This window comes from Corvus kubaryi, unplaced genomic scaffold (assembly GCF_017639235.1).
Source record: "Corvus kubaryi isolate FWS band 111438036 unplaced genomic scaffold, C.kubaryi_AGA036_p1.0 37398, whole genome shotgun sequence".
NCBI lineage: Eukaryota > Metazoa > Chordata > Aves > Passeriformes > Corvidae > Corvus > Corvus kubaryi.
In genome coordinates, this window is record NW_024581137.1 from 11,563,107 (window position 1) to 11,586,890 (window position 23,784).

The 23,784-nt window shown below is 39.6% G+C and overlaps 1 protein-coding gene across 4 annotated transcripts in view; it reads left to right on the top strand.

The window, feature by feature from the left end:
- Nucleotides 1-23,784, top strand: part of ELMO1 (engulfment and cell motility 1) — a 305,383-nt gene that overhangs the window by 89,312 nt on the left and 192,287 nt on the right. For all 4 annotated transcript variants that reach the window (XM_042042860.1, XM_042042859.1, XM_042042862.1 and 1 more), the window contains 3 exons: nucleotides 9,086-9,121; nucleotides 17,460-17,559; nucleotides 23,589-23,740. In XM_042042860.1, coding sequence (XP_041898794.1) covers nucleotides 9,086-9,121; nucleotides 17,460-17,559; nucleotides 23,589-23,740 — 288 coding nt within the window. The remainder of the gene's footprint in view (nucleotides 1-9,085; nucleotides 9,122-17,459; nucleotides 17,560-23,588; nucleotides 23,741-23,784) is intronic.

The following is a 23,784-nucleotide window of genomic DNA, read 5'->3' on the forward strand; positions in this document are numbered from 1 at the left end:
AAGTCCTGACCGAAGGTATAAGTTTTCAAACCACACAGCAGGCTTGTAAACTGGACATATGAGCAGAGTTTACTACTTTTTTTATTTAATTTTATTTTATTTTGTAAGTGGCCTGCATTTTGAGGGATTTAAATTTTTTCGTTTTTGCTGATGTAATGTGTCATCAAATATGCATTGATTGATCTACCTGTCTAATGTATTTATCAGTGTTTCTGTCTGTGGGGAGAAACACTCTCGAGTTTGGGCACTGGACAAAGTCTCAGACTGTAAGAGTTTCCAGCAGCTTCACGTGCTGATGAGCTCTTAGTACTCACTGCAGTCTTTCATGTTCAGCAGCCTAGACATTCTGCAGCTCCTGAGGGTGTCAGCAGGTCAGGTTTTTCCAGGTCTGGTTTTGCAAAGAGAGTTGTAAAGCAAGGACATCTGTGCTACGTTGTACGTTCCCTTCCACTTTTATCCTTTGCATCACTGGCCGATGAGTGCATATTTAACAGAATTTGGGATTTAATGAAAGGAGCAAACATACACAGGCACAGCAGCCTAAGCCTGCCATGGTGCTGCTGCTTTCCTTTCTCATCTCACTTCAAGGTACTGAATCTGTCCCCTGACATCAGGGTCTGTCACTCACTGCTGTGTCAGCACACTAAGCCAACAGACTACTTCCTCAAAAGAAAGAAAAGAAACTTTTTTTTTACATTTAGTGTCCTAGGCTGTCAAAGAAAGGCAGCTGGATTAAGTCAGTTTTCCTCTTCTGTTCTCTGTTCCTGCTTTTGCTTGGACTCTCTGCACTACTCTTAGTAAGAGGTCCCACACAAGCTGCTCACTGAACAGATAAATCAAATTGAAGGCCTCTTCACCATTGCTCCCAGCCTGGGCTCAGTGTCCTCAGCAAGGTGGTCTTGTGCGCTGTGCAGCTGACTGGGTCGCCAAAATGCTTCAGAACAAAATGCTCTTCTCTTTCCATTGCCCTGCACCTGTACCTGCCCATGGTCATTTCAGTGTGCATAGGTGAACCTACACCTACAATTATAGTAGCATTATAAAGGGCAGGGGGCAGGTATTAGAGGAGGAATGAGGAGCCAGAAATTTCTGGGTGAGGCAGAAACTTCTTTCATAGCCCAGTTTTAGAAGACAATGTGTTTTATAAGGATGCATTTAAGGTGTATCTTCACTATGGAGTTATCTTAGCCACCTTGGGGCTACTCCTGTGGAGCCAGCCTTGTTTGAATGGGGCTGTGAGTCACCCATACAGCTGAGACAAACCTAATGTCTTGGTGCTGCTGAGATGCTCCAGCTCCCTGTCCTCTCCTCCCATTTCTTGTGTATTAACCCCCATTCTTCAGCCCAGTCCTGCTTTTTTCCAGGAGCTGGTTCCAGGAGGTGGTTCCAGTGTCTGAGTGCTTCACAAAGCCAATCCAGTCTGTTAACTTATTGCAAAGTACATGATTCTGTTAGAAAACTAACTCTCTAAAATTCATTTTCTGCTCAGTTATGGACTTGAAGAAACAAGAGAGGAAGTGTCATGAGTGGATACAGAAAAGGCAGCAAACCATTACATTGGCTTAGGTGTGTCACTGAGCCACAACCTGAGAGCAGTCATGCTGTGAAACAGTGCGAGGGTGATGGCTCTCCCAGCTCTTGTATTGCACCCTGGGGACTGGCACCAAGATTCTGGGAGAGCGGGAATGGGACATACCCTATGGGGTGGCTGCTGGGGTTCTGCAGGGATCTGCTCTGTGTGCTGTGCCAGCTGCCCATGGGTTAATGCAGCTGGGAACAGCCCTACATCTGTAAGTCCAGGCTGAGTGGCGCCTCTGTTCACAGTGTGCTGCAGCTGCGCTAGAAATCGATGAATTTTGTTAATTCAAGCTTTATTCTCTATTTTCCCCAAAGGGCCAGGCACTGCTCATTAGAAGCACCATCGTGCTCTGTGCAAAGTTGCTCTGAAGTTTTCTTTGCATATGGATTTCATGTTAGAGGCAGGTCTTATGTTATAATTTGAGTGTGTAATTAAGTTTTACTGGGTAGCCTCTGGAAAACAAGACTCCATCTTTTAATATAACTTTCACTGAGGAAATTACCTATGTTTTATTTACAGTTGGCTTTGTTTATTGCACTACTTAGTCATTATTTCAGTGAAGCTGATGACTATTAAACTACAGCAACCGGAGTAAGAGAATGTAAATCCCTGGATTTCTAGTTACTTGTTTCCTTTTGCAGGTGATGAAAAGAAGTAGTAATATAAAAGTTGACAAGAAATAACAGTGGTTTCTAGTTAGTTTTCCATATGTTATATTCCTGAATATTGAAGAAAATTAGAACGTTTTAGAGAATAGAGAACTGTGGGCAAGCACAAAGCCACAGGGGGTGGTGGTAGGCAGATTGTAGGGTGCATGGGGCCCTAGTGAAGCTGAGAGTGCATCTTGTCAATATAAATATATTTATATCAGCAGAGATGCAATGTCTCAGAAATTGTCCACATGTATCTTGATCTTGTTGATTGAGATGGCTTATCTTGTTTTTCCTTCAGGCTCATTCTTGCTTCCACAGCATTGCTACGAGTCTTATTAACTCAAAAAGGAAAAAAAAAAAAGATAGTTTTATGTTCCTTTTGGTTTGGGTGACCTATAAATTATAGAAAAGACTGCACGAAAAGTTAGGTCATGAAGAAGTAAGTGCCAATTCCATTCTATAATTATCCATGATGTCCAATCATTTCTCAGACAGTGCATTTGTATCATCAAAGTGTGGGGTGGGTGTGTGCAGGCAGCTATTTTTCTTTTCTGAGACTTTTCGGAAAATGATTTCCATAGTACTCCTAATGCTAAACCTTTTTTTCAGAAGCCAGTCCGTGCTTAGTTAAGAGGAGCTGACTGTGCAGTCCATCTGCTTGGATGTACAGACAGTCTAAAGGGGAAGTGTGAGGGTGTGCTGCTTCCTCTCCCCCATCAGGGTGCAACGCCCTAAAATGAGCAGCAAGTGAGCAATGCTGCTGAGTCCTAGATATCATAATGACTGATAAAAAATATGTCAGGAACCAAGATGGAAGAAAGAATCATGTCTCCTTGCTACCCAGTCTGTGATAACAGGGTGCTCTTATTCGGAGTAGTATTCCATAGTGGAGCCTAGAACTTGTGTTTCAGAAAATCATGTATGTACAGAAAGTCTTTCTGATGTAGCAGAAGACTGCTAAAGTTGTGGGGTTTTTTTTCTTGGTATGTCGGAAGAGTTCTGTGACTGGGACAGACTCTAAGCCTTCCTTAGAAGAAAAAGAATTCCTCATAATGCCTTACAAAGCAAGAAAAGGAAAATGTAATTCACAAGCTGTAAATATTGAAAGACCAAAGAGTTGATAAAAGGAATCTATAGTTATTTTTGTTATTTCTAGTAATAATAATAAGGATGATATCATGACTAGGAGGAAAAGGAGGAAGGCCTATGCAGAATTTTCAGCATTTTTTTAATTGGCATTATCCTGATCTCTCTGACTTGCCATTTGGCTGAAATAACACACAGTTTCTGCCAAAAGAAAAAACAGAGACTTCGCTAAGCCTAGCTGTCTTGACAGTAACCAGAACAGAATTGTTTCTGCTGCTGTTGAGTATATTGTTCTCCAGACATCTGCTTCATCGATGAGGCTGTGCTGAGCAGCTTTATTGTGGTACAGCCATGGCACAGGAACATGCTAGTTGATGCTGCTAAGACAAGTTTGCAGATAGCCTGGTTTTAATTATAAGGGAGTTGTAATTGCTTAGTGTGCAGATTGGAGAAAAAACTGTTGCTTTTAATTGTGATAGTTGTTAAATTTTGCCATCGTCCTATTGGAAATAATAAATATGCAGCTAGAGCAAGTTAATGTAAGCTTCTAAATAAATGTATATTTGTATGGGTTTTGTGTCTTGACTAAGAGGACGTTTCACTGAGCACATGCAGTTGCAGAGTTGGCTGCTGTACAGCTGGAAGTCTCTGAGAGATCAATTGTGCATGCTTTAAGGACAAATTGCATTGTTCAGTGAAATTCTAGCTCTTGGCTTGTCTTACAGAGATAATACTGTATACCAGCCCAGTGGAAAACTGAAGACAGATTGGTTTGGAGTTATTCCGACTTTAGCACACTTTTTGGGACAGTTGCTCAAATACCTGCTGGTGGTTTTTTCCATCCCAGTCTGATGAGTATTTCAGCAGTGCTGTCAAAACATTTAAGCTGCCCTTGCTCACAGTAACTTGTTCCTGTCCTGCTTCATCTGGAGAGTTATACCAGTACTGTTTCTACCAAGCTGGACTGGAAAACTGGTGTAGGTTATGGAAAGTGACAGTAGAAGCTACTTTTAATACACTATTCCTTAACCCAGTTTAGTTTCCTGATTGAGCTCACAGTTGTGCAAGCACAATTCATTAAATGGAAAACGAATTGTCAGAAGATATGAACAATACTAAGCTAGTAGGTTTTTGCCACTATATAAAGTAGTCCTTTTCCACCCTTCCTGGCTACTGGCTGTGTACTACCTACTCCCTCTCTTGTTCAACTCCAATATTTATTTGATTCCTCAGTGATGCAATTCAATTTGCTAAACTGTCAGAAACTCAGCCAGACAATGGAGGGAGGAAATTAATTTGTATTTTTGACAGCACACGGTTTTAAACAGGCTCAACTATTCCTGTGAAGCTTCACCTGGAAGCACAGATTACTTAATCTGACATTGCTGCCAAAATAAATTCTTGTCCAACAGGCGTTTTACACAATCTTCATTTCTTCGTGCTTCTGTAATGTCGGGAGAGGGTGACTATTGTCTATGAGGCAGAAATCCAAAGGAGTATATAAAATCAGGTAATCCTACTATACTACTGTGGAGGTGGTAATGGCAGGAGAATGAGAAAGGGCTGCAGCCCCATCTTTCAGTGCATTTTCCATAAAAAAAAAGAAGGTGGAGTAGGATTTTTTTTGTTGGTTTACTTTTCTCCTGCTTGCTCTATTTTGGGTTTGTTTCCCCATCAGTCTTCAGGCTTGGATTACACCCTCCCTCTCAGCACACACAAGTACAATTTTTCTTATATTCTTTACATATGCAAAGCACACACTGTAGGCTTTAGATAAAATCACAGAATCATCTCACTTGGAAGGGACCCAGAAGGATCATTGAGTCCAACTCTTGAGTGCATGGCCCCTACAAGGATCAACACCACAACCTTGGTGTTATTAACACCATGCTTTAACCAACTGAGCCAATCTCAAGGTCATCTGAAGGTGGAACTGTCAAAGATCACATCTTTGGAGGGAAGAGAGGGAGAGTTGCTGGTCCCCCCATCCTAAATGCTATTTCTCCAGGCTTGGTTTTCTTGCTTTGCCTGTGTTTGAGAATATTAACATTTAAATGACTCCTTTTAAATGGTGACATCAACACCCCATTTACTGGAACAGGGATGAAGAGAGGAGACAGTTTTACTGGGTTTTGTTTGGCAACCCCTTTTGTAAAATGTTATAAAAAGAGTAACTCCAGCAGTGGATTTGTATTTCCAAATATTCTCCAGAGTACGAAGGTGGGCAAACTGATTTTTTTTATTTTTTGTTAGCTCCAGAAAAAATTGTAGTATTTGAGAAACCAACAGAAATAAGGGGAAGAGCTTAAAATCTCCACTTCTGCAACTTTCCAGCATGTTTTTATCTTTTGGACTGTGGTAACTGTGGGATATTGTGGTGGCTGTGAGGAGTCTGAGGGCTGCTGTGTAACTTAATAGTAATAATAGTAATTTTGTAAATTATTTCAGGTCAAAGTGTTTCCCAGATTTCATATGCTTCTGATAGCCACACCTGTTACAGACAGAAGCCAGAAATATGTACTCTTGTATATTTCTTGTCATATTCCTAAACACTGCCTGTTATCTAGAATGTGGGTTATCCTTGTGTTTGCCTGAAAAGCAATATCCAAATGGTGCTTTAACGTGGTTAGCAGGTCATTCATCCGTCATCCCGTCAGTGTTTCTGTAGAGGAGGAAGTTTTTGTGAACATCTTCCACCTTTGCTAACAGTGGTCCTCTCTGGGGTCATACTGCATGAAAAGCTTTTATCCTCAGTGGTATTTTATACAATTCTGCTTGTGTCCAAACAGTGCAGGCTCAGAAACATTTGTTGTGCTGAAGTGGTGTGACTGATTTAGCTCTTGGTATCATTAGCTACAGTGGCTCCATGCTGGCTTCCACAATGGGACATTCTAGTTTTTTCCCCCAGTTCAGACAAACCCTTACTGTGCACTGTGGGTTACTCCAGCTGGGAGTAAAAATTTGGACTAAAGATTTGGGGTATCTTTAGTCTTTGTACAGCAATTTTGGCACATGAATATATAGGAGTTGATTCAGTCAGGTCCCTGCTAAGCTGGTCTCTGTTGGAAGCTGCTCGAGATGTAACCTGCAGTGTTTGAGCAAGTAGTAAGTCTGTGTGCTTGAGAAAGGGAACTACTGCTGCTCCTTTGGATTCATTTGGAAGTGTATCACAAAGTTCCTTTGAGGCCAAACAGGGAACATACTATGGTAGCAAAATGTCTAACCTGGTAACTTGTCATTCATGCTATTTTTCATTACGTTGGCATTTGTTTTGAGATTTCTGCCTGTGTAAAAATTGCTGGTTTTGACTTTTGCCACTATAGAATCTCAACCTTTCACAATTGCTGTTTAATTTGCCCTTATAATATTTGGTTTTTTGCAGTGGTTTTGTTCCCATCTGTGCAAGTGCAATTGAGGGATGGTTTCTTAAAAAAAAAAAAAAAAAAGAGATAAATATAAGTATTGAGCTAATTACAGTGTCTAGATCAGTAAGGCTTTCAGCATTTTTGACCATACCTTGGTAACTCAACCAAGAAGGGCTCTACAGAGCTCTTTGGTTGCTACCACAGTCAGCCCTCTGGAAGAAACAACAGTTATTTATATAGAAAGACGAAAGCTGATGGAGGTGGCAGACTGTACTTAGTTCCTTTCCAGGCTGACTTGCTGGAAGAACCAGCTTGGCTCCTCCTTGGTGACTTCTGCGTGGTCTGTGGGTGAATACGAGAGGAACTCCTGCTCATGCCAGGTCCTTCTCTATTATGTTTTGGCTCGATGATGGATGAAAATAGCATGTATTGCTTTAGAGAACAGCCTCCAGCCACATCTTCAGTGGTAAAAGTCAATCTATAATCATTTGTTGCTGCAACATTTGATGCCCTGGATTGCTTGCTGCTCTAGTCACACCAAAGCAACAAAAATCAGTAGAAATTGTTCAATTTAATACAACGGCTATCTTTCCTCTGAAGTCAAATTTTTCTGTCTTTGTATTGCTTCACCAGAAAAGTCTTATATAATTCAATTATTTCTGCACATTATTCTAAATCCATATTTTCTTTTACTTTGCACACTATCTGACCTCAAGTTAACTGATTGCTGATTAACTCAGGATGGATAAGAGTTCTGCAAATGCTAAGACAGTTCCTGCCTAAATGTTTTGTTTTAGTACTCAGATGTTTGTTCTTTAATCCCTGTCTCAGTCATGGAGAAAATGCTGCTGATTAGAGCCTGTTGTGAAAAATCTCTGGCAAAACAGAGTTTGTCCTTTGAAGTGCTACGAGTTTGCAAACACCACACTTGTTTCTCTATCAGAAAAACACTACCCTAATTTCAAGTTTGTTTGCTGCTTAGCCAAAGTCAGCACCTGGAAGAAAGCAGCTGTTTTAAAAACTGGCCTGGGAAGAGTGCTCTGGAGTTTGGCTGACGTGCTGCAGAAAGTTGCAAGGATCCATGCACATTTGGGAGATGAAAAAACCCATTTGTGGTGGTGATTGTTCTTGGTGGTTTAGCTGAATCTGTCACAGCATGGAAGCACTTACTTTGCAGAAGCACAGGAGTGACATTCTGCTGAAGCTTGGATCTCCCACTACGGAAAATATTTTGAATTTTACTGCTCATAAAAGCATGTTGAGGGTATTTTCCCCTGCTTTTTAAGGCTGTCTGATCATCAGGATGCTTTTTGTTTATTCATTATTACTGGCTACATAGATAGATGATGTAGCATAAAAGAACCAAGGCCATGAAATCCAAGGAGAAAATCTTGTCACTTGTCTAATTAAGTTGATGCCTGGGGTGGTCACCTAAAGACAGAGACTAGACAAGAATAAGGGAATAAAGGTAGGTATTTATTTGAAGGACCTTCAAGGTACACCCTGGGCAGTCAAAAAGGCTACACCCAAGATGGACCCTGGGTCATGAGTTCTTCACACTTTTATAAGTTTGGTTCATTTGTATATCAGGGTTAATTCTCCAATTAAAGCTTCAGTTAATGATGTAATTTCCCCAAGTTTACCCCCCTTCTTAAGATGTTAGTTTACACATTTTGGGCCTAGGACAATCTGGGTGTCCTTGGAGAGCAGGCCTGGAGGGGCTTTCTTATGTCTACCTAGCATGAGAGAGCAGAAATTAACTGGCTACAAGAAACTTCACAGTTATGCACTAGGCAGTACAGGATTTGAAAAATATAAAAGTTAAAACCTAAGGCATCAAAGTAAGAGATGGAATTTTTAAAAATTTCTTTCTAGCTTCCTTATTTTTTATATGTTTAAGTGGTGTTTTAAAAAGAAGGTATCTATATATGGTGCTATTTTTACCATTTACGATCCTAGCTACACAACTTTCAACAATGCGGATGACTCTGACATCAGTATTAGTGATGGAGACTGCAAGTAAATAAGAGAGTTCTCCAGGCAATGGGCTACATGGCATTGAAAGAGGACAGAAGATGCTTAATGTGTAAACCTTTATTGTTTTGTACCAAAAAGCTTTTTACACAAATGCCTTACTAAATTAGAATGTCTAGATATGCTTTTTTCCTAACAGTAGTTAACACAAGAATTCTGAACAAATATTTGAAATTCATTTGGAGGGTTCTTTACCAGTTACTGAACTGTTTCTGTTTCTGTTCACAGCAAATTGTTAGCCATTTACTGCCTCTTATTGTATGCCTGTATGTGCATTTTATGACTCAAGTATGGGGGGGGTGTATGCAGTAAATAGAGTACAGATGTTTTCAAGTGTTTTTCCTCACATGCAAGTTTTAATTTTGCAGACGATATCAGAAATTGCAGAAGATAATGAAGCCCTGGTAAGAACTTGATTAGATCATCCCCTTGTGTACTACCTCTTCTTTTGCATGACTGAGTTCAGGCCCTTGTGCTAATCTTTATATGTAAATACAACTGTGCATATTCATCAGCAACTCTTCAATCTTCTCTGTTTTCTGCTCTTTGATGCCTGTTAAAATTTTCTGATGAAGCCTTTTTTTGCTTTGCCTGTGGAATGAGTGCTTCATTTCTGTTACTTCAGCGGGGGCTTTTACTATTTCTGAAGTAAGCCTTTTGTTTTGTTTTCTTTTTTAATTTCAGCAAACAAATAATTTCCCCACCTTTCCCAGTTCCCCTCTTGAATTTCACTGGCTTGTGTGGTTGATAGTTGGTTGATAATGGTCAGTGTTAGTGAGATGAAAGGTAAGAGTCACTGTCCCAGTTTGAATTCCTGTCATTTGCTGGTCCCTGGTAATGCTAGTTGTTGCAGATAGCTGCATAAAGGAAAACTGTAATATAGTAAAAGGCTATAGTATCAGGAAGTTCAAAAGCCTGCTTATTTCCCTGATGATTTTGAGCAGAATACTTCCATTTGCTCCGAGTCAAGCACAGGCTTTGATAAATTTGAATCCCAAGAGATGTTCTAATATCTTGATTGGCTTGCAAATTTGACATGTCAAGTATAGCTAAAACCCAAGGAAGCAAAAGACTAATCAATTAAGCATATGTCTGCCATTCTGAGAGCTTGATGTGATTTACCATGCAGGAAATGCAGCTCCCCCTCCAAACCCGTGCTAAATCATACTTTCACAAATCTACTGTAAACCAGGTTCTGAAACATTTCTTTTTAAATCATTGCTTAATAAATAAATTATACAGTAAGAATAGATTTGGCAGGAAATACAAACCCTTCTGCTAAGTTCATGTTCTTAACCTAATACAAAGAAACTTGTTTCATAATAGAAAAGTTTAGATTATGAGGAAAATTGTTAAAGTGGCATAAGGCTTATGGAATTCTTGGCAGCATCAACTTGGCAGCATTACCTGAAGGCTGTGCTGCCATTCAGCAGGACTGTGAAAGGCTAGACAATTGGGCAGAGAGAAACCTAATGGGGTTCAAAAAAGGGAAGTGTGTGGTCCTGCTGGTTATTCCTGAGGAGAAATAACCCCAAGTACCAGTACAGGCTGGGGACTGACCTAGTAGAGAGCAGCTCTGCAGAGAAGGATCTGGAGGTCCTGGTGGATGACAACTTGACCATGACCTGGCAGTGTCCTTGTGGCCAGGAGGGCCAATGGTATCCTGAGGAGACTGAGGCCAGCAGGTCGAGGGAGGTGATCCTCCCCCTCTACTCCTCTCTAGTGAAGCCACATCTGGAGTGCTGTGTCCAGTTCTGGCCTCCTCAGTACCAGAGGGGCATGGAACTCCTGGGACAGGCCAGTGGAAGGCCATGAAGATAATTAGGGGTCCAGAGCATCTCTCTTAAGAGGAAAGACTGCGGGAGCTGGGCCTGTTTAGTCTGGAGAAGACTGAGAGGGGATCTCATTAATGCAGATAAATATCTCAAAGGTGGGTGCCAAGATGATGGTGCCAGACTTTTTCCCGTGCTTCCCAGCAACAGTACAAGGAGAAGTGGCTGTAAGCTAAAACACAAGAAGATCCACCTCAACAGGAGGAAGAACTTCTTTACATTGAAGGCAGCAGAGCACTGGATCAGGCTGCCTAGGGAGAGTATGGAGTCCCCCTCTCTGGAGACATTCCAAACCCACCTGGATGTGTGCCTGAGTAACCTGCTCCAGGTGACCCTGTCTTGGCAGGTGCGTTGGACTGGATGATCTCCAGAAGTCCCTTCTGACCATAATAATTCTGTGGTTCTATGATCACTTCTGCTGAGACAAAGTATTTCCTGTCCTTGTTAGATGGTGTTTTTTTCCTCACTGCTGTGAGAATAGTTTTTGTGGAAGAATAGTTATAGTCCTACAGCATCTCTCTGTTTCCAGATTTTATCCCAGTGTAGGCTTCTATGCATTAAGTTTGTCCTCAGGACAGTACTGAAATACTGACAGTTGCATTGCACCCTGGTTTTAGGACCTGATCCGACTGATGACCTGAATTAATTTTTTTTTTGGTACAGTTTAGCTTTGTTTACTTGCGAGAACAAGGTTTTACCCACTTGATCCTAATTAAGATCCTTATTAAGAGGATCCTGATTGGTCAGTATAGATGTATTGCATCAATGAATACAGTAGCAAAGAATGTTTCTGTGACTAAAGTTTATTCTAATTTTGGAAGTTAAATCCTGCCAGTAGAAACTTCAGTTTAATGTTCTGATTTCCAGCAGTAGTATATGAGATGATACAATTAAATAACACAAATTATTGAATTTGGGATTTGCACTGAAAAAGATACCAGAGCCATTTTTGAGGATGTGAAACCAATAGTTCTGGAAACTGGCTTGCTCATATGTATGTTTTGAAGGTATAGTGTTTACACTAGTGCTCTATGAGTGTAGTTATCGAACATCCTGACTATTTTTCACCCATGAGAAGATCTAGTGAGATGAGAACTATAAAAAACCCCATAGAGATTGATATGATGAACTAAACTATAACACTTTCCAGCATCCACTTCCTGTCTTCTTGATTAAAGGTACTTAAAGGAGCCAAATGTTAATTAACAAAAACCAAGTTACTTTGGATGTACAGGATGACATAATAAAGTGACAATATTTTGTTTTATCTCTGGCAGCTTGCACACACTGGCTTGGCTTAATTAAAACCTCAGTTTCATAGAGAGGCCCTGTTTAATTGCATTCTGCACTGAAGGGGTTCTTCTAAAACATGAGTTTCTCTGTATTTTCAGTTTTAGGGGTTTCCATTTTGTTTTGGGATTTTATTTATCCTGTTTTGGCTGATGGATGGATTACAAAAAAAATCCCGTAAAACAGCTCTATGAATTACAATGCTAAACTTAGTCAAACCAAGCTGATTGGAGAATTATGTTTTTCCTGTGTAGTGATTCCTGGGCTTTTAAGAAAAGTAGTTCATTTGAAGACATTACCCTGAAATGAACAAAACCAGGAATTTAAAAGATAGGGAATAAGGAAAAAAAGGTAATTCTAATCACATCTTCAGTGTGTAATAGTTCCTCTGGGCTAGTTTCCCATGCTTAAAGTACCTTTAAGTGGATTTAGTCATACTCCATAGTAAGAGTATCTACGCCTGGATTTATTCAAAATTTACAGTCATGTTTAAAATGTACACCTTGTTTTTCTTTATTGAGAATTAATTTTCAAACAGTGAAACCCTGATACTAGGGTTACAAAGCTATTTCATGTTCTTGAAATGCAAGGGATTTGAAATCAGTAAGGCTGACCCCTTTTAATGAAGGCAGTGAAACTGTACCACAAAGAAATATTTCAGTAGTGCTTAGCTAGCAGGATGAAAAAGAAAAAAATCCGTGTCAATTGCTGTGTAGCAGTTAAGTGCATTTTCTGTAATCATCTAGTAAAATAGGGGCAGCTACTACACAGATTGTTCCATCGTTTTCATCTGTACTAAGTACCAAATAGGTGTGAATTGCTCCTACTTTGATTTGATGGTGGCTTAGCTTTACCCTTGGAAAGGTTTCTTGAAGAAACAAGGTGGTGTTGAAGCAGTGAAGAGGAGCCATAGCAATATAAAATTCACACCATGCTGGAAAAGCATCCTGCTATATCGTCAGTCTTCATTTTAGACTTACATTCTTGCCCCTGTGGCTTTTCCAGAGCTCTTGTCCTCTGATGATTAGGTATATTCTGTTCCCCTGTTTAAATTTATTCATGGCCATTTATCCTTGACAGCTCCAATTTAGAAAGCTGTTCTTACTCTTTGATGTTGACCTCAGTGATGTCAGGCCTTTCACCTGCCCAGTATAAGGCTGTGAGCCCAGATAAGGGACTTAGTTAACCACTCCTGCATTTAGTAGTAGGCTACTACTCCTCTGTTACCTCCTGCGCAATTAAATTGTTTCTTTGCTGCTTTTCCTTGCAAAATTAGAGCTCAGCTTTGGTTCTGTGTTGCCTATGAAAAGTGGTTTGTGTAAAGATGTACATTCTTTGGCTTCTAGTCCGAGTGGGCTGGTGGCTGTACACTGGTTGCAACAGGCAAGCAACGATCAATTTCCAGATTCTACTACGCAAAGGCTCTTTTCATATAAAACATGAGATACTCCATCTAGCTTGGTAAAAGCTTGTATTCCTTTGTTTGTTGCCTGAGCCTGACTAATTATCTTGATTTACATAATCATTTGAGCAGCCAAGTATTTTTCCCTCCATAACAGTGATAAAATGTTCATTTTGATATGTGTGCAAACCACAGATTGAGATTTTTTCAATTTCTTTTTTAAAAACATCTGGGGGATTAGGGTGCTAAACTGCCATTAATTTATTTTGAAAAGTAATCCAAGTTGCTCTAGGCATCTTTCAAAATAAGCACACAGGATAAAAAGATGGTTTAGCATGTAGAAATGATACTAGGAAGCATGTGAGAGACAGGTGTGGTAATCAGGGTCACATGCACATTCCTGTCATTTTTATTTTCAGTAAAGAAAACTAGTATCGAAATATGTGGAATGGTTTGTTGTTTGTTTTTTTTTCTTCACAGTTTCATAAGGTAAAAATAAAGAGAATTCTTAGGAATGTAAATTAACGTGTTTGACCTGATATTTCTCTAAAGCCTAGAGATGTAGAATGCAGCTGTTGCCTTAATCTTCAGCCAGGTTTGTCAGAGAGCCACAGAGGAGCCACAGGCTGTATTAGAACATGACCATCCACTGGAATGGCTCATGCTGGGACAGCTGAGAGCATTGCAAACCTCAGCTTTCTGTTTAACAGGCTTTTGCCAAGACCTGCTGTGAGTGAGGAGATGCTTCACGACCAGCTCTCACAATGGGGGTTGGAAGAGGAGAGTCAGCAAAAAATAGTCAAACTTCATCGGTTGTCCCAATGTAAGGCATCCAGGAGCCAGAGTCCTAACAGCATTCAGGAGGGCTTGTAGAAGTAGCTTGCCTGAGAGCAAAGGTTATTAAGATGTCAGTGTTAATGAGATACAAAATTGCAACTACACAGTGCATTTTTCTGATCATTTTTCTCCTCTTGCTGCATTAAAAAGCACCTTCATCAGGAATTATCCTCAAAGTATTAAGTCATTTTGCCAGAGCAGCGAGGGTTTGATAGTTATAGAACTGTTGTGCCTTGTGTTATGGATTAGTCTAAAACGATTTTATGAAGAGGTCCCATTATATTTTGGACTTCTTGTATGATCAAAACACTTACAGAGACCTTGACCCAAACAGCTCCTACCACGTTTTTTTTAAGATTGCTAATTTTATGAACCAGCTTTGATTCCCTTGAAATTTCTAGCCTCTATTCTGTCTGCTGCTCTTAATAGCATGAGTGCGTCTGTGTGCGCGCGCTTTGAAACTAATTACTTGAAAGTCTATTTCTGCCTATCTTCTTGTGTTTAACCACTTCACAATGAATCAACACCCTTCCCCTCCCCCTGCAGATGCTTTAATCCTTATCTTGCCCTAGTTACCCTGGAGATTGCTTTCATCTTTAGCTGCGCTACTCCTAATGCCTACGCCTCAAGCCTGGCTTTTGACTTTTGCAGTGCCAGTTGGTGTATACGTGTGTGGGCAGGTGCATGTGTATAGCCATATATTTTAGAAGGACATAGTATGTATGTGTGGTGCTGCATAATAATAGACCTGAAGTATTTCTTGCTGCTTGATTAGTCCCAGTGTTGAACCTCTTCACTCACTAATTATTTGAAACAGAGTCACTGGAGTGACATCTGATGAGGTGTCTGATCATTTTTAAGTTGAAAAGTACTTTCACCTTCTGGATCCCAAACGGTCGTATCACTGTCAGACCTACTAAAACCAGGTTTACACTTTAAAACCAATATTGGCAGCTCCATTAAGCCAGTTTTCCCCCCAAAGCTGTGGAGGAGCATGGATGAATCAGTATTAATCAGGTAGGATTGATCAATAGTTTTGATGAGAAGACTTAATGAGACTGGTGAATCCAGGTTAGTTTAATTCCTTTACATTCCAGCCACTGCTGTTCTGAAGATGAATATCCATGCACAAGTTTAATGTAGTTTAAGTAAGCCCTCTAAATTACACCTTTTGTTGAGGGGGATTAGTTTTCATGTAGAATTCATTTACAGAAGAGTATTCATATACTAAATACAGGTTAATTGACTAAATTTTAAAACAACAGATGAGAAAATGTATCTCTGCCAGATTATGTGCTTAGTTTAATGCTGGGAGAGATTTTTATCTATGGTTCAACCTATATGGCCTACCTTTTTAATTAAAAAACTATTTGAAACTCTTTTTTAAAATTAATTATAATATTAATACCTATAGTATTAGTATTCCTTGTATTTGTAGGAGTATTCTGTCATGAAGATGCATTAGGATTTGGTGCCAGCTTTTAGAAGGAAGCCTTTCCTAGGCTTGCTCTTTTATTTGTGGGTTCATAAATCACGGTATTATTCAAAAGGAATGAATTGGGCAACGTGACAGGAATTTCCTTCAGAGCCTTATTGTCATCTTAATATTAAATCCTTGGTTATTCCTTATTCATATTCCTTAATATGAAATCCTTGGAATGCTAATGATGACATTTTCAATCTAATGTTGTTCTTCAATGATTTGCAATATTAAAAAAAACCCCAAACAAACCAACTACAACAAAAAGGCAAAAAGTCATCCTCTGTCCCCCAAAACAAACCCCAGAACATCCAGATCATGTATTTGCTGAAGAAAGTATTCCTTGCAGAATTACAGTAGGTTTTTTAGAGGCACAATTTTTCTTGTTTATTTTTAGGTGTAGGTTTTTCATTTTGTCATAAGTAATCAAAGCCACTGTGCATATCCATATTTACTGAAGGGAAAGGTGTTATGGTGTTTTTTGGGTTTTACTCACAAAGTGTCAAGAATGGCAAGGATTTTTTTGATGGAGGGAATCTCAGGAGTTGGGGCAAGGTGTCCTTCCTTAAATGAAGAGGCCATTTGAGATGCAAGGCGGCATCTCGCCGTCAGAAGTCCCTAAATGGCAGAGTAAACCCAATCCAGCTACTAGACTTGCTACATTGAAGCTGATTTTTCTGCCTTGTTCTTCTGTACTGCTGTAAAAGTCTTCCATCTGAGTGGATGTTCACTTATTTGTGTTGGGTTCATGCCAGACAGTAGGATAAACCACAAATTAAGGAACACCAATTACATTGATTAACTATGGCTGTACTATTGGACTCAAGTTTTCAATATACTGAGCTTTGCAGTTCCAATCTGAGAGAAGAGGGGGTTTTATTTTATTCTACCTTTTTATTAGGTGTAAGCTGTTGTATTAAAATCACTGGGACTATTCACGCTGTTTGATTGTATGATTTTACCTGTTAATGGCTTACTGGCAGAGAACCTTGCAGGCAGTTTGACATGCCCTGAAAGGTAATTCACTGCTCCCTTTCAGGATCTCCACACTGCTGTTTGTGTTGAGTAGTTACCTCATGGAAGAGCTTCGCTGAAATCATTGTGACAGCTGACTGTTTGGTGCCCTATGTATAGAAATGAAGCTAATCATTACAAGCTGGGGTTTAACATGAAAAAATCCTGTGCATCTAGTCACATTAGCCATGATGAGTTTAAGCCCGTTTTGAATTTACTTGTGTTCATACAAAGATGTGTTGAATTTCAAATTTACAGGTGTAAAATGCAGGGTAGTGGCCTGCAAAACCTAAACAATTTGAGCTGCACACTTTGCAATTTGGTTGCTCGTAGAAGGAAAAAGAGATGCATCTTCAGATTTAAAGAAAGAAAGTTACTGCTCGAGACATATTATCTCTTCTGGTGCATTTTTAAAAATACATTTGCTTCCTTGTAAGAGAAGGAATAAACAATGCTCCAACTTCTCACCAATTTGCTTGATGCAGAGGTACCAAAATGTGACACCTCTATGTGGCCTTCAATTAGAAAGACTTCATAAGTGCTAAGGAAAAAAAGTTCACTTTTCTTTTCTGTTAGATCTAAATATCTGAAATTAAGAGAGAAGTTTAATTTGGACTGACTGATTTTTTTGAGCATTGCATGCAGTAGCCTCCTGGGGATTACTACTTCTCTTACAACTGCTTTTTTCCAGTTGACTATTCTTGTTATCCATGCTAAATTGTTTTGGAGACTATCTATAGCACAGCCTCTCTTGCTCTTCTGCTACCTCTTAGTCCATAATTGGCTTCATCTTCCTGCCTTTCTGAAAGCTTCCTGCTGCTTTATTCCCTCGGTCATTGTCCTGCTGCATTACTGGTAAATGTTGTCATGACTCCTGTTTCTTGCAGCTTTGGAGATATGTTGTCCTTTACACTGACTGCATTTGTTGAGCTGATGGATCATGGGATTGTATCGTGGGATACATTCTCTGTGGCATTCATTAAAAAGGTAAATTTGTAATCAATGCTATCTGTTCTATATCACTTTAAACATATGAGGTGAGTTGTAATTTGGGTTGTTTTTCTTTTCTTCCTTTTTTTTCCCCAGGTACATTATTTAGGTCATTGGTCAAAAAAGGTACATGAAAATGGGATTAAAGTGTTGTTTCAAAGTATAAATGTTTGTACCTGCAGAATCTGGCTCAACTTCTGTGGAAATCAATTGGAGTGAATTGGGATTAACACAGTATTAGGCTTGTTACATGAGAAATTGCTTATTCAATTGCATCATGACCTCTCTGTGCAGATAAAGTACAATTAAAGCAAAAATTAATATTTTGATGTAATGTAAACTAAAATGAGTAAAGCCATATTTCTAGGAAAAAAAACGCAGCAGTGAAATGCTTCCTCTGAGGTATTGGAAGAAGAGAAATGAGTTAGTTTGCAATTTGAAATTAGGATGATGTCTAGTGAGTTTATCAAGCTGAACTTTGCCCCCCTGAATCTTGCAGTTGAGGTATGTGGTTTTGAAACTGATCTGTCCACGATTTGCAACATATCCTTTACTTACGTGTCAGAGATGCACAAAAGCAGCAGAAACATGGCAGTATTCTTTAGGTACAGAGATTTAGCAGACTTCAGAAAGAAGTTTTTATTACTGATTTAACACTTTTCATTTACTGGGGAAGAAAAACCCCAAAACCACATAATTCTTCTTTACAAAAACTTCAAACCAGATTGAGTTTATCATAATTTAAAGTGCATTTGTACAGGTTCAAAAGATATCAGTTACTTCACTAAAATACTATCAGAAGCAGTAATGAAATTAATATAACCTGTGACAAAAATACCTTCATTTTAGTAGAGTATGTCAGAGCAAGGACTTTAAATTTAGTTAGAAAATTGCTGCCACTGAAGGAAAGTAGAAGTTTACTTTTGTTGCCAAAAGTGAAAGAAGGATCAACTGTGAAAACAGCATTAGATACATTAGCTTCTAAAGCTCAGTTTCGGTCATTAAAAATGCTGGGTGCATTCTTAATAATAATAAAAAAATACTGTAACTCATATGGGTTTTGGTCTGGTTTTTAAATTTTTGCTGAATCTTGCAGTCTAGATAGTTGTGATGATGATTATTGTTATCTTCTCATGACAAAAGAAATTCTACAACTGCTTTTAACTGACTGCAGGAGATAGAAAGTCAAGTCCAGAATGCCTTACTTTCTAAGGGAGCCTGCTATGGAACATATGAAGAAACTTGCTAACGTTGGTTTAAAGTATCTACTTTGTTAATGGCTCAAAATTAATGTCTTTGGCCAACCTTATTAACATCTTTTTCCCTGTGGATTGTATTGTAACAACAGAAGAAAATGTTGTGTTCCCCTTGTTAATGGTTCGTCTCTTCTGTCTGGCACCTCCATAGGTTTCCCTGGATAATGACCCAATTTAAAAAAAAAAAAACCACCAAAAGACACAAAATAAAAGCATTCTCACAAAGAACCTATGAAAACCAAACTGGAAAATAAAACTGAAAGTGAACCTGTTGAGCAAGAAAGGGACCAAGGAGAATGATAGGACAGTTAGAAGACAAACAGAAGGACAGAGAATGACAGAGATTGAAGAAAGAGGCCCAGGAGTGTCCTGACCTGCATGCAGTTGGGACCTAGAAAGGCACAGCTCTCAGTGGTGCAGTGTGGGCAAGGGGCAAACCTAGCAGAGCACCTTTGGACCATGTCTCATCTCTGTGGCGGCAATCTACAATTTCATTTTCACTTTCTTCTCTGACCTTGGCTTTTGGCAGGACACTTGAGGTCCTTGATGGGCTTGCTCAAGTGACTGACAGGATGGATAAGGGAGCTGATAAGTTTCTGCTGAGGGGGGAGCTTCCAATCAAGTGCTTCTGCCTTTTGAAGCTGTCTTTCATGTTAAATGAAAGCTAAACTGGAATGGGGTTGAATCAGTCCAAATTTTTTCTTGAGTAGTTTTTTAACTTAAAAATGTAGAAGCTGGAGGAGACCTCAAGGGGAACCCCTGACTGCTTCTAATGAATAACTGCTGGTGTTGGATGCAGACTCTCTGCCATCCTTTGGGTACATAAAGACTGCTATTCTAACTGCAGCAAATAAGACTGATGCTTTCAAGGACACCTTTGTTCCTTATTTTAAGGGAAAAGAGCATCCTTTGGAAAAACTTCCTTACGATGTGAAAAATTCTCTTAAGACCTTTTTCTTGCTTATGATGATATAAAGTTCATTTCCAGATTCCATAGTTGCCTAAAGGACTTGGATTCCAAGTTCTTAGAAAAAGTAGCGATTATTGGTTATCAAAATTGTCCTCGTTCTGGCCAGGACAGGGTTAATTTTTGCAGTATCCAGCAGTGGGCATGGCTAGGATCCAGATGTTATTCTATACCACCTCACATCATTTTCTGGGGACAGGGTCAGGGGTCCCTTCTGGGTTGGGGTAGCGTGGCAGTGGTTCAGGTATTCCCGGTTTCCAGGTCGTAAACAATCTTGTGTGAATTGCTCACCCCTCTGTTATCGATGTTGTTGCTGTTACTGTTCCTTTTCTTATTTCATTGCTGTTTCCAGTATATTGTTCTTATCTCAACCCATGATGCTTACCTTTAGTGCCTCCAATTCTCCTCTCCACCTGCCACAGGGAGTAGGAGGGAGTGAGCGAGTAACACATAGTTTGGGGCGTGTCAGTGGGAACACTACACTGGGAAATACCATTCCTAATCCATAACAAAAATGCACTACACAAATTTGGTACTTCCATCTTTAGTTCCTACAAGAGGAGAAGTATTGGTTGAGATAGTTAAAAAAACCCTTTAAAAATTATTTATATAATTGCTGTTTCATAAGTGTGTGATGCAGAGACTTAATGTTGACAAATTGTTTACTCTGCATCTATAATGTATTCTGCAGGAAAACAGGGTGGCAGCCAGGAAAGTATTTCTGTGTGTCACAACTGTCAGTTGTTTTTTCTGTAGTCAAGTGCAGCTCTAGTTCCTTACTTGAAAATGATATGCACCCTTTAAAATTTTAATATGCATTAGATTTAACAGATAACACAACTTTGACAGATTTTCCTGTACATTTCTGACAACAGAATAGTGTAGGCAAATAACTAATGAACATACATAATGGAAATCAGATCTGTTTCTTTCACTGTTTTTTCCATATGGGTTTTTTTTCCTGGTGCAGTATTATTATTATTATCTAATAACAACTTTTTTTTTAACTTTCAAATTCTCTCTTGTGCCTTCAGTGATGCTGAGCCAGGAAGAGAACTCAGATGATATAGTTTAGTTTGCTATAGGTTTTTTATCCACCCTCAGTTTACATGTTTTCCTCCTATTCCAAAACAGCATGAATGTGTAAATTCACAGTCTGATTCCTAATTCACCTTGAAATTGATAGGAAGTTAAGCAGCCAGACTCTTCTTTTGCATGTGACTATATACGTCCCAAGAGGACTATGCAGATTTTAAGGTTACAGGTATTTTGCTGAAGACATAATTTTATCCTTAGTGAGACACACCCATGTGACAGGTTTTCATGTGAAAGCGCAAAACAATCAAGTTGCTTCTTTCCGGAAAAGATGTAGTGTTTTTGCTGAGCTTACATTATTTTAATCGTCAGAATTTTTGATAAATGAATGCAGGATTATTTTTGGATGTCAAACGGCCTCTCTGTGTGTGGTGCTTAATAAGCAGAAAACAGCAAATAACACAAATTTGAACTCCTTTTTATTCCTGTCTCTTCTCAAGAAGGACCTCTTTTTTTCCCACATCCAAAACTTCAAGTGTGGGAATAGAATTTCTTTTTAATGCAATTTTGTTCTCTCTGGAACTTGCATGACTTATTTTTGAAAGGTAGACAAGCCTATTACTTCTGGCCAGAATTCATGCCTCGGCAAGGTGGTTATGAATATACATAGATTGACATGCAAGTTACCCAGCAGATGTGTTGCATCTATGTTCAGTGTGATATGTCTTTTTATACACACAAGACAGCTTTAGACCTTGTGTTTGTGTTTGTGGTTAAAAGATGTTATGGTCCAAGGTCAGGAGAATAAATGAGGCTAAGGCAGCCTTTCCTAGACTGAGGTTCCAGTTATCTATACTGTTATATTTCTGCAGGTCCCTGATATGAATATTATATCCCAGTGAAGCATTAACTGCTTCACTTCAAGGAGCTGCTGCACCAAGAATAATCCATAAATGCCAGGGCTCCTAAAGAGGTGACAGAAATCTAGCAAATTGGGACACAGTCTTGTTTTCCTGGTGCACAACCAACCCCTGGATACCAAGTGCCCCCTGAGGCATCCAGGGGGCACTTGGTTTAATGTGTGAGCAGTGCAGAGTTGCTCTGTGCATACCCTGACCCTGTCATGGGCCTTGTGGAGATCTGGCAGCTCTAGCTGCAATGCATCAAAACACATCTGGATTACCATTGAGAGAGGAGGAGTAGTACAGTGCTTCTGACATGCAGCTTGTTGCTCTAAAGAGCACATTGTGCTTCATACACTATTGTAAATATTATTTGGGCTCAGGACTTGCTTGGAGCAGATATTCAAAGTCCAGAACAGAAAAAGCTAATCAAGTTGCTTCTCTCCTCCTGTTTTCTATGTGTTCGTGGCTTGGTTCTTTACAGGAAATAAAATCAATGTATATTCTCTGAATTGAGTTTCATTTGGTGTAGGGTTTTCCTGCTGTGGTAATGCAAACCAAGTAGTACAGCAAACAGCAGCCCTGCAATAGATTAGAAAAAGAAAAATCTGTCCCTCTTTCTTTCTTGTCTCTAGCCAATGTTGGGTGTTTTGCTCCTTCAGTACTATTTATAATGTCATGAGTGCAAAACAATACCATTGCTCATGCGTGAACGTTTTAATGTGACTTTTACAGGCACCTGGACAGCTTTTCCAAGCATAGGGCATGCCTTTCTTCCTCCTGAAGGAAAACAATTCTTAGGTCTAAGCAGGCATCCAAGAATTGGAAACAGTTTAACTACAGTAGTGGCTTGAAGCACGAGTACTGCAGAGACATGTGAACTTTTCCTGAAGGAACATATCAAACTTGGGACAGGGCCACTGTAGTCTGTTACTTGGCTGTACAGAGCAAGTAACTGTGGTCACGCATTTCTTTTGTCTGTGCTTTCTTGGGTGCCTTTCATTTTGACTGTGCTGGTATTGGTGTATTTGAAGAAAACCTGTGCAGTTGTCGCTTCCTGCATCAGCAGAAGGCAGGTTTCTTCCAGGGAAGCTGGGTACGTGGGCTGGGCAGCATGCAGAAGAATGCGTGTTACCACATCTTACTGCACAGCTGTGTTGACTCTGCAGATGAGTGTGCAGCTTGTCATTGCCACACTGCAAAATAGCAGAGGTCAAACTTGGTTTTAATTAATGTGCCATTTGCTGGTGGCAGCTTGCAGTAAAAGGGAAGGTTATTAATGAAAAGCTGGACTCGAGACAGAGTTATGGAACCAGTTGTTCTGATCATTGACAAGAGTTTCAATTGGTAACCTGGAAAGAACTTTCAGCATTATTGGTAACAGCAAGCAGGAAAAAAAGGCATGTTTTTCTAGAATGTGTTTTGCCAGAAAGCTAGAATGTAAGTTTCTCTTTTGAAACATTTACCTTAAGCCAGAAAACTGGCTGCACAAATTTTTGATGGAGAGAATGAGAACTAGTTTCCTTGTTTTTTCCAAAGTTTTCTACACAAAAAATATAATTGTTCAATTTTTTTTTATGTTGATATGTCATGTTTGTAATGTAATGATGAGGCATACATTTCAGTCATGTGAACACTGATGTAAACCTATGGTGACTTGTGCCAGCTGTAGAACCTGTGCCACTGTGTCCTTTGATGGTATATGCAGTGCCTGGTTGATCATTTTCAGGTATTCACTGATAACTGGTATGTGGACAAGACTGCTTTGTATCCTAGTGCCTTTCTGAACCACATCCACAGTTTTCTTTCTTACCTTTCCCTGCTTTCACGACAAGATGTAAATTCTCTGAATGATTGTGTTTGTAGATAGCAAGCTACGTGAACAAATTTGCCTCGGACATCTCTATCTTGCAACGGTCGCTGGCAATCCTGGAATCGATGGTGCTCAATAGCCACGACCTGTACCAGAAGGTAGCACAGGAGATTACAATTGGGCAGCTAATCCCACATCTGCAGGGGTGAGTGTCTTTGACTGCCACTTGATATGGTGGATTTCCCCCCC